Here is a 15,213-nt window from a genome sequence, read left to right on the forward strand (position 1 = left end):
CTACCCTAAAAGACCGTGTTCTAAACAGTCCCGGACAAACGACGGAGCCCCGGAGTAAGCTGTTTGTCACATATGGTGGAGAATGCGGGCAGAGCACTAGGGGGTCTGCGGGTTGAAGAACTTTGAAAGGAAAAAAAAAAAAAAAAAAAAAAGTTTTTTTCATCCTCTGCAAACAAGATGGAAGACGTGGTGGGTGCGCTGGTACGCAATGTCGCTGCCCAGAAAGACGCGAATGAAATCCAGCAACAGCTGTTAATAGCCCAGCAAGAAATTAATGCAAACCAGCAGCAGACGAATGCAGCCCAGCAACAGCTGCTAATAGCCCAGCAAGAGATTAATGCAAACCAGCAACAGGCGAATGCAAACCAGCAACAGGCGAATGCAAACCAGCAACAGACGAATGAAGCCCTGCAAAACGCGAATGCAAACCAGCAAGAGACAAACCGCTTGCTGAGAGAGGAGCAAAAGCGGTTCGCTCAGGGCTTACAGCAGGAACTCGAGATCCTGAGGGGGACTATCAGTAACCTTCCACTGGCAGCGGCAGCCCCAGTTCCGAAAATGACCAGGGCAAGCCACTACCTTCAGAAGATGGGACCCTCGGATGATGTGGAAGCCTATCTTCTCACGTTTGAACGCACGGCGCAGAGAGAGGGATGGCCAGAAGCTGAGTGGGCTGGTCTAATCGCACCCTTCCTAAGCGGCGAACCCCAGAAGGCTTACTTTGATCTAGAGCCAGCCGAAGCTAACGTCTATGCAAAATTGAAGTTCGAGATCCTCGCCCGCCTCGGCGTAACCACGGCTGTTCGCGCCCAAAGGTTTCACGCATGGTCCTTCACGATGGATAAAGCCACCCGAAGCCAGATGTATGACCTCATCCACCTCGCCCGGAAGTGGCTACAACCCGAGATCAACTCAGCCAGCCACATCGTGGAACGGTTGGTCATGGACCAGTTCTTGAGGAAACTTCCCTCTGCCTTACGCCGTTGGGTCAGTCGGAGTGACCCCCACAATGCGGATGAGCTTGTGGCCCTCGTAGAAAGGTACAATGCAGCAGAAGAGCACCCGCAACCCACAGTCGTGGAGCAACCCCACTACCCGAGGTTCCAGGACTCTTCCAGAGACGGTAAAAGGGTACCGGGGTTAAGGGGCGCTGAAGAGCGGCGACCACCTTCACGCAGCACCAGCAACAGTGGTTCGCACACTAAGGGCAATAGCCAACATGGGGAGCCGGGAAAAGGCTCTAAGTGGGACACAGACTATGTACCTAAATGTGTAAATTGTCATGAGAGGGGCCACACAGCAAAAATCTGCCCACTAAATGATGAGCCCATGCAATGCAACAGCGTGGAACATTATTCGCTGTTGTCCCAATGTATGGGCCCTAGCCCAGAGGACCCCTTGAATAACCATCTGTGGGCATTTGTAAAGGTTAATGGTAAGAGGGTTCGGGCACTTCTTGACTCTGGGAGCATGGTCACACTAGTGTCCGAATACCTCTTGCCCATTAAGAAGAAACAGGGAAACAGTTCGCAAAGAGTGGCAATTTGTTGTATACATGGGGATAATCATGAATATTCCACTGTTGATGTTTTTTTTGAAACAGAGTTTGGTTCTTTAGATTTCAAGGTGGGTATTGTACCCAAACTGGCACATGATGTGTTAATAGGGACCGACTTTCCCCATTTTCTAAAAATGTGGTCCCCCGCTCAGAATAGCGCCCAGAGTTCAATAGCGGACCATAACGAAGTATTAGAAGAAACAAATCCTTTCCCTTTTTCAGAAATGGAGGTTGACGAGGGCCCAAATAAGAAGGGGGAAAAGGAGGAGTGCTGTAAAATTCCCTTCCCCATCACTACTTTGGTAGGGAATACCCCAAATCAAGATGTTGAGCAGACACTTACCACCCCAGAACCGGATAAGACCCTCGCTGACCTAGAGGTCAGTCCTGGGAGTTTTAAGAAGGCCCAGTGGGAGGACCCCACATTAGCGGTAGCAAGGGGAAATATACGGGACCAGAATAGTACTCCTGGCCAACCAGATAGGTCACTTGCTTACCCCTACTTCGAGGTAGAGAACGACCTAGTATATCGGGTTGATAAAAGGAAATCAGTTACAACTAAACAATTGTTGGTACCACGGACATTCCGTAACGTAGTATTACACCTCGCACATAGTCATCCATTGGGGGGACACCTAGGGGTGGAAAAGACAAAAGAAAAGGTTCTCCGAAGCTTCTATTGGCCTGGGGTTCTGGCAGAAATTACGAATTATTGTTCCTCATGCCCAGAATGTCAGATCACCGCCCCGTTCAAGGCGTACCGCAGCCCATTGGTACCCCTTCCCATAATAGAGGTACCATTTGACCGGATTGCTATGGATCTAGTAGGACCCCTAATAAAGTCTGCTAGGGGACATCAGCATATATTGGTAATATTAGATTATGCCACCCGATATCCGGAGGCAGTTCCCCTACGTAGCACCTCTGCTAAAAACATAGCAAAAGAGTTAGTAGTTCTGTTTTCCCGGGTCGGGATTCCTAAAGAGATTCTATCTGACCAGGGAACACCATTTATGTCCCAAGTAACAAAAGAGCTATGTAAACTCCTAAAAATCAAGCATCTCAGAACCTCAGTCTATCATCCACAAACAGATGGTTTAGTGGAAAGGTTCAATAAAACCTTAAAGAGCATGTTACGGCGGGCGGTTGATAAAGATGGGAAAAACTGGGATTGTTTGTTACCATACCTGTTATTTGCCATTAGGGAAGTTCCCCAATCATCCACAGGCTTCTCCCCGTTTGAACTATTGTATGGCCGACACCCAAGGGGCTTACTGGATATAGCCAAAGAGACTTGGGAACACGAGGTTACCCCTTACAGAAGTGTAATAGAGCATGTTGCCCAGATGCAGGACCGCATTGCTGCAGTCCTACCCATAGTGAGGGAACACATGGAGAAAGCTCAAGAAGCACAGAGGAATACGTATAATAAGGGTGCTAGGGTCAGAATTTTTTTTCCAGGTGATAGGGTACTAGTTCTGGTTCCCACCGTGGAGAGTAAATTCCTTGCTAAATGGCATGGGCCATATGAGGTATTGGAAAGAGTGGGAGAAGTAAATTATAAGGTAAGACAGCCAGGTAGGAGGAAACCTGAGCAAATTTACCATATAAACCTACTCAAGCCCTGGAAAGATAGAGAAGTCTTGTTAACCCTAGTACCCCCAGGTCCGTCAGAGAATCAAGAAACTGACCCAGAGGTTAGCATAGCTGAAACCCTGTCTGTTCATCAGAAACGAGAGGTTCAGAATTTAGTGAGAAGAAACAAAGAAATCTTCTCTATACGGCCAGGTAGAACTAGCATAATTGAACATGACCTAGTCTCTGAACCGGGGGTCCGAGTTAACCTTAAACCGTACCGAATCCCAGAGGCCAAAAGAAAGGCTATAAGTTTAGAGGTTAAAAAAATGCTAAAACTAGGTGTAATTGAGGAATCCCAAAGTGGGTGGAACAGCCCTATAGTCTTAGTCCCAAAGCCAGATGGTACAACAAGGTTTTGTAATGACTACCGGAAACTAAACGCGGTGTCAAAATTTGATACTTATCCTATGCCCAGGGTAGATGAACTTGTAGAGAGACTGGGCAAAGCCCGATATCTCACAACCCTAGACCTAACAAAAGGGTACTGGCAGGTTCCCCTCACAGAAAGGGCAAAAGAAAAGACAGCCTTCTCAACCCCAGACGGCCTCTTTCAGTATAAGGTGTTGCCTTTTGGCTTACATGGAGCTCCCGCCACATTCCAAAGAATGATGGATAAAATTTTAAAACCACATGCTCGGTATGCTGCCGCCTACCTGGATGATGTGGTAATCCATAGTGAAGATTGGCAATCCCACCTTCCAAAGGTCCAAGCTGTGCTTGACGCAGTCCGGTCTGCTGGACTAACTGCTAATCCCGCTAAATGCACTATTGGTCTGGAGGAAGCCAAGTATCTGGGATATTCTATTGGCAGAGGTTTACTCAAACCCCAAACACTCAAAGTGGAGGCGATACAAAATTGGCCAAGGCCAGTTACAAAAAAACAAGTAAGGACCTTTTTGGGGTTAATTGGGTACTATAGAAGGTTTATTCCCAATTTTGCAACTAAGGCAACCCCACTAACTGACCTCACAAAAGCAAGAGGACCGCTAATGGTAAAGTGGTCCCCCGAAACCGAACAGGCCTTTAGAAGCCTGAAAGAAGCTCTCTGTGCCCAACCAGTGTTGGTCACACCTGACTTCTCCAAAGAGTTCGTAGTCCAAACCGACGCATCTGAGGTAGGGCTGGGGGCGGTACTCTCCCAGGAGTCTCAAGGTGAGGAGCACCCCATCCTTTATTTAAGTAGGAAACTAAATCCCCAGGAGAAAAATTACTCCATAGTAGAGAAAGAGTGTCTCGCAATAAAGTGGGCTGTAGAGACGCTCAAATACTACCTGTTGGGGAGAAAATTCCGGTTGGTCACAGATCATGCACCCCTTACCTGGATGTGTCAAAACAGGGAAAAGAATGCTAGAGTGACCAGGTGGTTCCTAAGCCTACAACCCTTTAAATTTTCTGTGGAACACAGGTCAGGGCACAAACATGGCAATGCTGACGGGTTGTCAAGGATGCACTCCCTAATATCCATGGTCGCTCATCCCTCGAGGTCTGAGCTGGGGGGGAGGATATGTGACAGAAACCAGGGGATGGTAATAAATTCCGTATATAGGGCTCCCAGGATACTAGACAGTTTCTATCCTGTTTGGCCTGGGAGTGCAGCCTTATAATACATACACTCCATCCCACAGTTTGGCAAGCGCTGGAACTGAGGGATGAGAGATCCAGACCAGAGTTTGTCTGCTGCCTGATTTCTGTCACCTGTCATGCTAATTAGGAATCAGGTATGAAAGACTGATTTCCTGTTTGCTCTGGTCTCCCCACAAGAGCCAGGAGGCTGGAAGGCTGCTGAACTACAGAGGGGAGAAGCCTCTTCCCCAAACAGGTTCAATCTTTCTGTTCATTTGTGTAAGACTGCAAAAGTACTGTGTTTTGTTGTTGGAAGTGGAAAAGCCACTTCCAACCCTGAGTCAGGGATATCTAAGTTAAGTTATCACTCAGGTGAGCAGCTTTTGTTTTGATCTGTTTTCTGTTGTATGCACTGTGGCAGTCTCAGTGCCTGGGACTGAATAAACCAGGCATAGCCTGTTTAAAGGAACAGTACGTGACGCCTCATCATTTAACCTACCCTAAAAGACCGTGTTCTAAACAGTCCCGGACAAACGACGGAGCCCCGGAGTAAGCTGTTTGTCACAATATATATATACACACACATACACACACATACACACACATACAGATACACATATTTTATTCATTTTTCTCCTAGACACCATTGCATGTGTTTAGGTTTATTAAATGTTATATTTTCCCTGTGCATCTAGATGTAGTGATCTTTAGTTAGCAAGGGTCTTTTACTTTAAGGGTTTTTTCTGTGTATCTAGTAGCTTAGTTTTTGTGTAATACCTTTATTATTTGGACACATCCTAGTTATTAGATTATCAGTTAGCATTTAATATATATTTTTCAGTGAGTCATTGTTTGTTATCTTTTTGGAGCTGCCATTTGTGTGTTTATGTTTTTAAGGTAGTACTCATTGCTGTTCTCATAATCAAATCTTTTTCATTTTCTGCACTTGAGCAGCATCCAGTTCTTTTCACTACAGTTTTACATTAATATTCTTGTGGTATATTTTAGAGTGCTATTTAGGGGATTGTCTTAGTTCTTCTTTGTGTGTTATACATATACACAGTGTTTGACCAACCTATACATTTGCTCGCCCCGGGCGAGTGGATTTAACACCCGGGCGAGTAAATATTGGCCCAAGCAGCACACGTTTGGTACCAGGTGGCGAGTAGATTTTTTTGTGTGGCGAGTAGATTTTTTGGTGATTTGTCAACCACTGTATATATGTATATACACATATACACACACACACACAATTGTGATGGAGAAAAGTTAGGAGAGGCTCTGTGTATAGTCACCGTCCAGGAACCTGGGAATAAGCGTCCGCATAGGCCGACGTCTTAACAGGCAATGAGGCAAACCGGTGCGACAGTCTATGGCCGGGCCGGAGGAGTAGGGCTGGATGGACCGCCCGATATCCACACGGCGGTTCGAAAAAGCTCCACTGCGTCCACTGCCAGTGACGTCACTGCGTGGAGTCTCCGCCCTGCGCGTTTCGTTACCTGACTCGTTAGCGCACACATTTTGGATTAGTGTGGGAAAAGTGAATGAATCGGTGTGTATTATATAATTGTGTACACGTGTGTGTGTGTGTGTGTGTGTGTGTGTGTGTGTGTGTGTGTGTGTGTGTATAGTGTGTAATCTCTACCTCTGTGTCTGTTAGTTCTGTCAGCTGGGTAATTTCTCCATACACATCGCTCTAAGGAACCTGCGACCTGCCGGTGAGTATCTCTCTCTCCCCCCCTCCCCTCTCTTCTCCCGACATCGCTCTCCCCCGATCTCTCTCTTCCCCTCCCTCTCTCTCCCCCCCGCTCTCTCTCTCCCCCCCACGCTCTCTCTCTCCCCCCCCGCGTGCTCTCTCTCCCCCCCCCGCGCTCTCTCTCTCCCCCCCCGCGTGCTCTCTCTCCCCCCGCGCTCTCTCTCTCCCCCCCCGCGCTCTCTCTCTCCCCCCCGCGCTCTCTCTCTCCCCCCCGCTCTCTGTCCCCCCGCGCTCTCTCTCCCCCCCGCTCTCTCTCTCCCCCCCGCTCTCTCTCTCCCCCCCGTGCTCTCTCTCCCCCCCGCGCTCCCCCCGTGTTCTCTCCCCCCCCGTGCTCTCTCCCCCCGCGCTCTCTCTCCCCCCGCGCTCTCTCTCTCCCCCTCGTGCTCTCTCTCTCCCCCCCCGCGCTCTCTCTCCCCCCCGCGCTTTCTCTCTCCCCCCCGCGCTCTCTCTCCCCCCGCGCTCTCTCCCCCCCGCGCTCTCTCTCCCCCCCGCGCTCTCTCTCCCCCCCGCGCTCTCTCTCCCCCCCCCGTGCTCTCTCTCCCCCGCGCTCTCTCTCCCCCCCGCGCTCTCTCTCCCCCCGCGCTCTCTCTCCCCCCGCGCTCTCTCTCCCCCCGCGCTCTCTCCCCCCCGCGCTCTCTCTCCCCCCCCGCGCTCTCTCTCCCCCCCCGTGCTCTCTCTCCCTTGCGCTCTCTCTCCCCCCCGCGCTCTCTCTCCCCCCGCGCTCTCTCCCCCCCCGCGCTCTCTCTCCCCCGCGCTCTCTCTCCCCCCGCGCTCTCTCTCCCCCCGCGCTCTCTCTCCCCCGCGCTCTCTCTCCCCCCGCGCTCTCTCTCCCCCCGCGCTCTCTCTCTCCCCCCCCGCTCTCTTTCCCCCCCCCCCGCGCTCTTTCCCCCCCCTCGCGCTCTCTTCCCCCCCCCCGCGCTCTCTTCCCCCTCCCCGCGCTCTCTTCCCCCTCCCCGCGCTCTCTTCCCCCTCCCCGCGCTCTCTTCCCCCTCCCCGCGCTCTCTTCCCCCTCCCCGCGCTCTCTTCCCCCTCCCCGCGCTCTCTTCCCCCTCCCCGCGCTCTCTTCCCCCTCCCCTGCCCACTCTCTCTCCCACGTTCTCTTTCTATCCCCCCCTCCATGCTCTCTCCCCCCCCCCTGCGCTCTCTCTCCCCCCCTGCGCGCTCTCTCCCTCCCCGCGCTCTCTTCCCCCTCCCCGCGCTCTCTTCCCCCTCCCCTGCCCACTCTCTCTCCCACGTTCTCTTTCTATCCCCCCCTCCATGCTCTCTCTTACAATAACATAATTAACTCTTTCTCTCCCAGGCTCTAAGACCCGTAAGATCCCTTTCCCAACACGCAATCCCTTCACATGGCTCTTTCTGCTGGTGTCCTGCCCCAACTACACCTATGAGGTGAGGTCACAGGGGCGGCGCTAACGCAGGGGGTGGAGATAACATCAGAGGGGGAGGGGCTTCTAAGCCACGCTCAGCAGGAACCCTTAGAGCCACGCTCTGCAGGGACCCTTAGAGCCACGCTCAGCAGGGACCCTTAGAGCCACACTCTGCAGGGACCCTTTGAGCCACGTTCTGCAGGGACCCTTTGAGCCACGTTCTGCAGGGACCCTTAGAGCCACGTTCTGCAGGAACCCTTGGAGCCACGCTCTGCAGGAACCCTTGGAGCCACGCTCTGCAGGAACCCTTAGAGCCACGCTCTGCAGGGACCCTTAGAGACACGCTCTGCAGGGACCCTTAGAGCCACACTTTGCAGGGGGATGGATACTGGAAGGAACTCAGAGCTGAGTTTGTTTCGGGCAGTGGCTCACCCTCTCACCCTCTCACCCTCTCACCCTCTCATTCTTTCTATGTCTTAGGTCGGCTCGTGGATGGGATTTGCCATCATGACTCAGTGTCTCCCGGGTAAGTCTCTCTCCGGACTCTCTTAGTGAGACCCCTTGGGACGGTGTGTGTGTGTGTGTGTCCATCTTTCTCTCTCGTTGACTCGCTCGCTCGTTGACTCGCTCTCTCCACTCTCGTTGACTCGCTCTCTCCACTCTCGTTGACTCGCTCTCTCCACTCTCGTTGACTCGCTCTCTCCACTCTCGTTGACTCGCTCCCTCCACTCTCGTTGACTCGCTCTCTCCACTCTCGTTGACTCGCTCTCTCCACTCTCGTTGACTCGCTCTCTCCACTCTCGTTGACTCGCTCTCTCTCCACTCTCGTTGACTCGCTCTCTCCACTCTCGTTGACTCACACTCTCCACTCTCGTTGACTCGCTCTCTCCACTCTCGTTGACTCGCTCTCTCCACTCTCGTTGACTCTCTGCAGGACTGATTCTCTGATGTTTTGATTCTTTCTGTCCATCTATGTCCATGTCTAACTCTATCGCTCTGTGGTGCTCTCTTGCGCTCTCTGTCACGTTCTCTTCCTCGCTGTCTAACGTTCTTTCTTTCCCTCAGTCGCGCTCTTCTCCCTCGTTGGATTTATCCAGATGACGATTTGGGCCAAAGGAAAACATCGCAGCTACCTGAAGGAGTTCAGAGACTACCCACCCCTCCGATCCCCCATAATCCCTTTCCTACTCTGACCTGCCCCTCCCTTGTAATACCCTTCATTTTGTGACCTCTGACCCCTCTACTCCCCCATTAACCTTATTTATCCTATGACCTCCGCCCCCCTACAATCCTGTGGTCACTTAACTGCCTAATCTCCCCTTCTGCACTGACCTCTGAACGTCTGCACTGACCTCTGAACGTCTGCACTGACCTTTGACCTCCTGCCGCCCAGCCTCTTTCTGGTTCCCACCTGGATTAAATCTGTCCCTGGAGTCCTTGTCCTTTTGTGTGTGTGTGCGACACTAACACTGCCAGGGAGAGGGCGGACACAGAGAGAGGGGAACACAGGGAGCGACGCTTTGCCCTATCCCCTGGTCACTGCCACACTCCCGCTTGCCATGATCTGCCGCTTCCTTTCGTCGCACGTTGTGGCACAGACACGAGGATACAGGAGTGAAGTCCGCAACGGGGCCGGGCTCCGAGTGAGGAACAGGGAGCTACAGTCAGCGGCGGAGCTGGGACCCTCCTCCCCGCCCAACCTGACATAGAAATAGTGGGGCCCGGGCACAGCGTATGACCATGCACCCCATGAGTGAATTATAGGGTAAATTGTGGGATAAGTAGAGGGTTATTGGGTGCCCACCTAACGGGAAGGTGCGAAGAATTACAGGGTAAACGGTGTCCTATGGGAGAAGTATATGCAGTTATCGGGTGAATAGTCCCCTCTGCAGTAGGTATAGAAAATAGGGGAAATTGCCCCATCTGGTAAAGATGTAAAATTACATCAGGTGTTTCCACCAGTAAGGGCAGTTTTCTTTGGGGACATTGTAAATTAGTTGCAGCACTGTCTAAGTTAACCCTCCCCCAAGAGCCTAACCCAATCCTAACCATCTACAAACCCAACCCCACCCGAGCTGAACCCTCCCTCGTTCATAATATCATACAAAAGAAAAAGGACCCAGTCTTGCAGCACTCAATCACTCGGAATGTAATGTTGTAAATTTAGAATATACTTTATTAATAACCTTGAATAAAAAATAGGGTGTTAAAACGTAATTAAATGATAATAAACAGCTCGTGACTGTATCTTTGATACCCCACCTGCGGTAAGGTGGGTAGATGTAATAGAGTCCCTAATGAATATTGGGGATCAAACGCTACGGATAGTAGCTACCTAGAAATATAGGAATAAGGAGCCTCTGAGAGCCCACTTGAAGACACTCTCCTTGCGAGTGTATCCAGGCGTATGATACGCACTAAATTGATACACTGAGGATAGGCACAATAATATAGTGTGGCATAATGTGCGCTTAGTTAGACCTATGTGATGTCTGTCCCTGATTTAGATATGCACTGTGTGAGCCAGGTCTATGGTGAGAACCTGTGTAGCCCACACTGTTGATCTAAGGTGCAGACACTACGTAGTGAGATACAGGATAGTATGGCATTGGCTAAAGCATAGAGTAGTCCTATAGACACCTAAACTGTAGGTGAGGTAGGTTGTTGAAACACCTGTTGGTAGCAGTTGATACAGTGGTGCTATGCATATGTAGTTAACCAGGGTAAACCTTAACTCGTATCAATATAGGTTGTCAATATTATCTGCTGTTGCTGCCCAGTGGACGCTGTGTTAGGAGCCAGATGCAGATACTATGCATATATATGCAAATACCCTTACGTGAGCGTGATACTGTGCTGCGCACAAAGGGTGAATGATGGCATGGAGGCAACCTCCAACGTGTCTGCAGTGGCACAGGAGGGTTAGCACTAATCAGTATATGTGATGTTGTAGGCTGTAACCCCCTGCGGTGCTGTTCAGCAGATAATGGGTTAATGTATAATAGGATAGCCAAATGCTCAGCTCAAAGAGGAGTGGGGTGTAAGGATGGTTGAACCTGGGTTTAGTATGTGAAACTCATATACGCACCACCCTCCCTCTCGATGATCAGCTGACCTGTATCTAAAACCAAGTGAAGGAACTAACTTATAACGCACAGTCCCCTACATCAGCGCTGATCTTGGTTATATCAGCGCTGATGTGCTCGAGGACTTGCCTGTCTGAGGTGAGTAACTCAATGGCACCTCAGGCTGGAGGATCCCGCGATAGTGTAGTATAGCGCGATCCCATATAACATGCACAGGCAGGGAAGCTTAGGATATATACAGACGCTGATAAATATCAGAATGCTGCTGCATTTGAAATAAATGAGCTTCCCGCGTGTGCAGGAGGTAGGTGGCCGACGCGCGCGTTTCACGTAGTGAACGCTTCAGGGCACGTAGGGGGTTTTCCTTTTGCGTGTAGCCTTCCCTCGTTCACCCTGATCCTCCCCAATACACCCAATCCTAACCATCTACAAACCCACCTGAGCTGAACCCTCCCTCGTTCACCCTGATCTTCCCCAATACACCCAATCAATCCTAACCATCTATAAACCCAAACCCAACCAAGCTGAACCTTCCCTTGTTCAACCTGATCCTCCCCAAATCCCCCAATCAATCCTAACCATCTACAACCCCAACCGAGTTGAACCCTCCCTCGTTCACCCTGATCCTCCCCAATACACCCAATCAAATCCAACCATCTACAAACACAACCACAACCGAGCTGAACCCTCCCTCGTTCAACCTGATCCTCCCCAATACACCCAATCAATCCTAACCATCTACAAACCCAACCGAGCTGAACCCTCCCTCGTTCACCCTGATCCTCCCCAATACACCCAATCAAATCCAACCATCTACAAACACAACCACAACCGAGCTGAACCCTCCCTCGTTCAACCTGATCCTCCCTAATACACCCAATCAATCCTAACCATCTACAAACCCAACCGAGCTGAACCCTCCATCGTTAACCCTGATCCTCCCCAATACACCCAATCAATCCTAACCATCTACAAACCCACCCGAGCTGAACCCTCCCTCGTTCACCCTGATCCTCCCCAATACACCCAATCAATCCTAACCATCTACAAACCCAACCGAGCTGAACCTTCCCTCATTCACCCATATCCTCCCCAATACACCCAATCAATCCTAACCATCTACGGACTTTACCTACTTTCCCCAAAACCAATCCTTCCCCCAAATAAGCTGAACCTAAGCATCTTAACTGTAACCAAACTCGAGTCTAATTATCCACAAACTTAACCCCAACCAACTGAACCTTCAGTCACTCAACCCAACCCTCCCCCAATCTGCCTAACCAAAACTAAGCAAGAGTACGTACATGTGTCCTCCAAAGGGGCCACAAAACGGTTCCCATAAAGTTGCACTCGTTCCGTTAATAATGAGGTAAGAGAGGACTCGGTGGTCTCAAAGTACAGCACTGGAACACAAAATCAACATATGTTGGTGACGCAACTCCCAAATATACTTCCAAATAAAAAATAAAAAGGTGAACGAATATTTACAGTGTTATGTATAAAAGCCCCAGTGAGGGTTATAGGATCGACATAGAGGCAGCATATCCACAAGTAGTGTGCATGTCGCCCTCTACAGGGAATATGTGTGTTATGCAGGAATGCCGACATGCAAATGGACAATGGATATAGGTAGAATGTGTCTAACTAACGGGGGGGGTGGGGGGGGTTGATGGTATCTAACAGATGGTTGTAATGCAAACATATGTTCAAGGGGTTATAACCCTGACATATAACAAACACATTGAGAAATGGGTGACAGGTTAGGCAGTATAAATGCTCACTCCTCACAAGCAATCCTGTCTGGTCACATATAACCAGACCTTATAACATAAGATATATCCTTTTGTATATGTACTACTCAATACTCGGAGTACACCCGTAGGGCTGACCAGTGTGGAAAGGTCTACACCACCCACCCCCTGGAGCAGAATCAGAAATCAGCGGTGGTAACGGCATGCATATAACTGCTGGACCCCCTCCCACCCTCAGATAATAGGATCTTTAAATATAGAGATAACGTGAGGGGGAAAGGGTATATCTCGTGGGGGGACTACAAGGATAACTGTCTATAAATGTAAAACCGCCATACGACCCGTCTGTTTGGTATTCGTTGATCCGCCGCCTCACCACGCGGACGTCACCGCCGTGACGTCTAAAACCCTTTGACGGACCCGATGATATGTATGGTTTAAAAACTGGGTCAAGAGAGAGTACTCCCCAATGCTTATTAAGGGTAAACCTGATTTGTTCACCTTGTACACTGTAACGTGGGATAAATGACAAAGTATCATTAATCAGTGGCCTAGGTGACCGGTGTAATAAACTCGACCTATCCATAGCCAAAACTTCTCGAAAAGATTGATCTAAATCTCTTTTTATTGTACCCCCTATTGAGGAATCTGTTATATACAAATCCCTTGATTGAATTCCAAAGTCCTCCTCATTGGAACAATCGCATCTTACACACAAAAATTGCTCACACTAAGAAAAGTGTTTCGTGAATTTTGTTTCCGATATATATCGGTCTGAATATTCAGTGCGATGTCAATGTATAAACATAAATCAAGATGATGTATGTGTTGATAGTTAAAGGGGTAGGTGAATTTTAAATTATAATCATTGTAATCAATTTAACTTATTGTTAAATTATAATCAAGTTCATCAATGTAACTTAAGAGTGTAGAAACATCACCCCTCCCAAATAGAAAGAAGATCGTCAATAAAACGTCTGTAAAATAAAATGTGCTCCCTAAATTGGTTCAGATCTCCAAACAGGTGGAACGACTCCCACCACCCCATGAAGAGGTTAGCATAGGAGGGGGGCAACATGTGTCACCCCTCGACGTTCCACGCATCTGGGGATAATGAGCCCCATCAAACAAAAAGAAATTGTGTGTAAGGAGAGAGTGCATAGAAATAAATGTAATTTGTGCTGGTGCTAAGTCAGACCGTGACAAGAAATGTCAAGCAGCTGCCAACCCCGTGTTGGTGGGAAATCGCTGTGTAAAGCGACGCGCTACGTCTAACGTAACCGGGATCAAATTGCGCTTCCAGTTGTTTCCTTCAATCTGTGTTAGCAGATCTCCACTGTCTAAAATATAAGAAGGTAATTGCCGTACCAAGGCTGGAGAAAGTGATCCACGTGCCGTGAGAGGGCAGGGGGGAGGGAGGGAGGGAGATCAGCATCTTATGAATCTTTGGGAGATGGTAAAACACGGCTGTGGTGGAGGGTGCATTATATAGATAATTAATATCATTGTCATGAACATAGTGACTCATTGCTCACCTAATAGTAATAGGTAAAAAACTTGGATAGGGAAAATGAAACTATCTGATACTTGAACAAGCATAGGGATGGTTATTGCAAGGAAGCCATGCGCCAACTGGGTGATACTTGTTCCTATGCTGCACTGCGAGCCGACCCCAGGGTGAGGTTCAGAGGGAGTTTAAGGTAGGAGCATCTTGATGAGGGCTCTATGTTGGGAGTTCTTGATGACAATGATATTATCTGATATTATCTGATACTTGAACAAGTGACCACCGGGGGGGTCACTATAAGCCCTATAGATTTGCACTCTAAAGTTGCAACATCCAGTTATAGACGTCGTTAGTGGATGGATATTATATAATTAAGTAGGACCAAAAGAGGGATCCAGAAGACCCCTAGCAGCAGACTAGAAAACAGTATTAAAATCAAAAAATAATAAAATTTTATTAAATCAATAATAGACATAACAGACAAATATAGGGAACATGTAGACAAAGGATATTAAAATCCCCAATTGGAGAGACGGCTGAGTATAGGGTGAGCTGGTGTGTAATTGCAACCTATGCTCATAAGGAAAGGTATCCTGTGTATGTATAATGTATAGTGGGTGGACAAGGGTGTACATGCAGATATACTGTTGAGCTTCACACCCAGGATAAATTGCCTGGATACGCGGGGTATGGTGATGCATGACGTGCACCAGGAAGTGACGGTCTGTTTATATAGGGTCTGAAGATAAGGTAGTATAGCGCTGGACATAGATATATCCCTGTTTTCTCTCCTCGACCATACCTACTGTACGTGGACACTAAGGTAACAACGTTATATTGCCATATCAATGTGATCTGCAGATAACTTGGCCAGTTTGGTATTTGGCATTCTGAGGAATACCACCCCCCCTGGTCACCAGATACACGAGTATCTGTACATATATTCATTTGTGACCTATAAAATGGTCAATTGTGTAAAGAGTTATA

General features: G+C 49.1%; 1 protein-coding gene across 2 annotated transcripts in view; it reads left to right on the forward strand.

Moving 5' to 3' along the window:
• TECR (trans-2,3-enoyl-CoA reductase) overlaps positions 1 to 9,315 on the forward strand; it is a 39,782-nt gene extending 30,467 nt beyond the window's left edge. For both annotated transcript variants that reach the window (XM_075577367.1, XM_075577366.1), the window contains 4 exons: positions 6,420 to 6,477; positions 7,816 to 7,904; positions 8,363 to 8,408; positions 8,948 to 9,315. In XM_075577367.1, the coding sequence (XP_075433482.1) occupies positions 6,420 to 6,477; positions 7,816 to 7,904; positions 8,363 to 8,408; positions 8,948 to 9,075 (321 nt within the window). In that variant the 3' untranslated portion in view covers positions 9,076 to 9,315. The remainder of the gene's footprint in view (positions 1 to 6,419; positions 6,478 to 7,815; positions 7,905 to 8,362; positions 8,409 to 8,947) is intronic.
• Positions 9,316 to 15,213: the final 5,898 nt, after the last annotated feature.

This window comes from Ascaphus truei, chromosome 20, assembly GCF_040206685.1.
Source record: "Ascaphus truei isolate aAscTru1 chromosome 20, aAscTru1.hap1, whole genome shotgun sequence".
Classification (NCBI taxonomy): domain Eukaryota; kingdom Metazoa; phylum Chordata; class Amphibia; order Anura; family Ascaphidae; genus Ascaphus; species Ascaphus truei.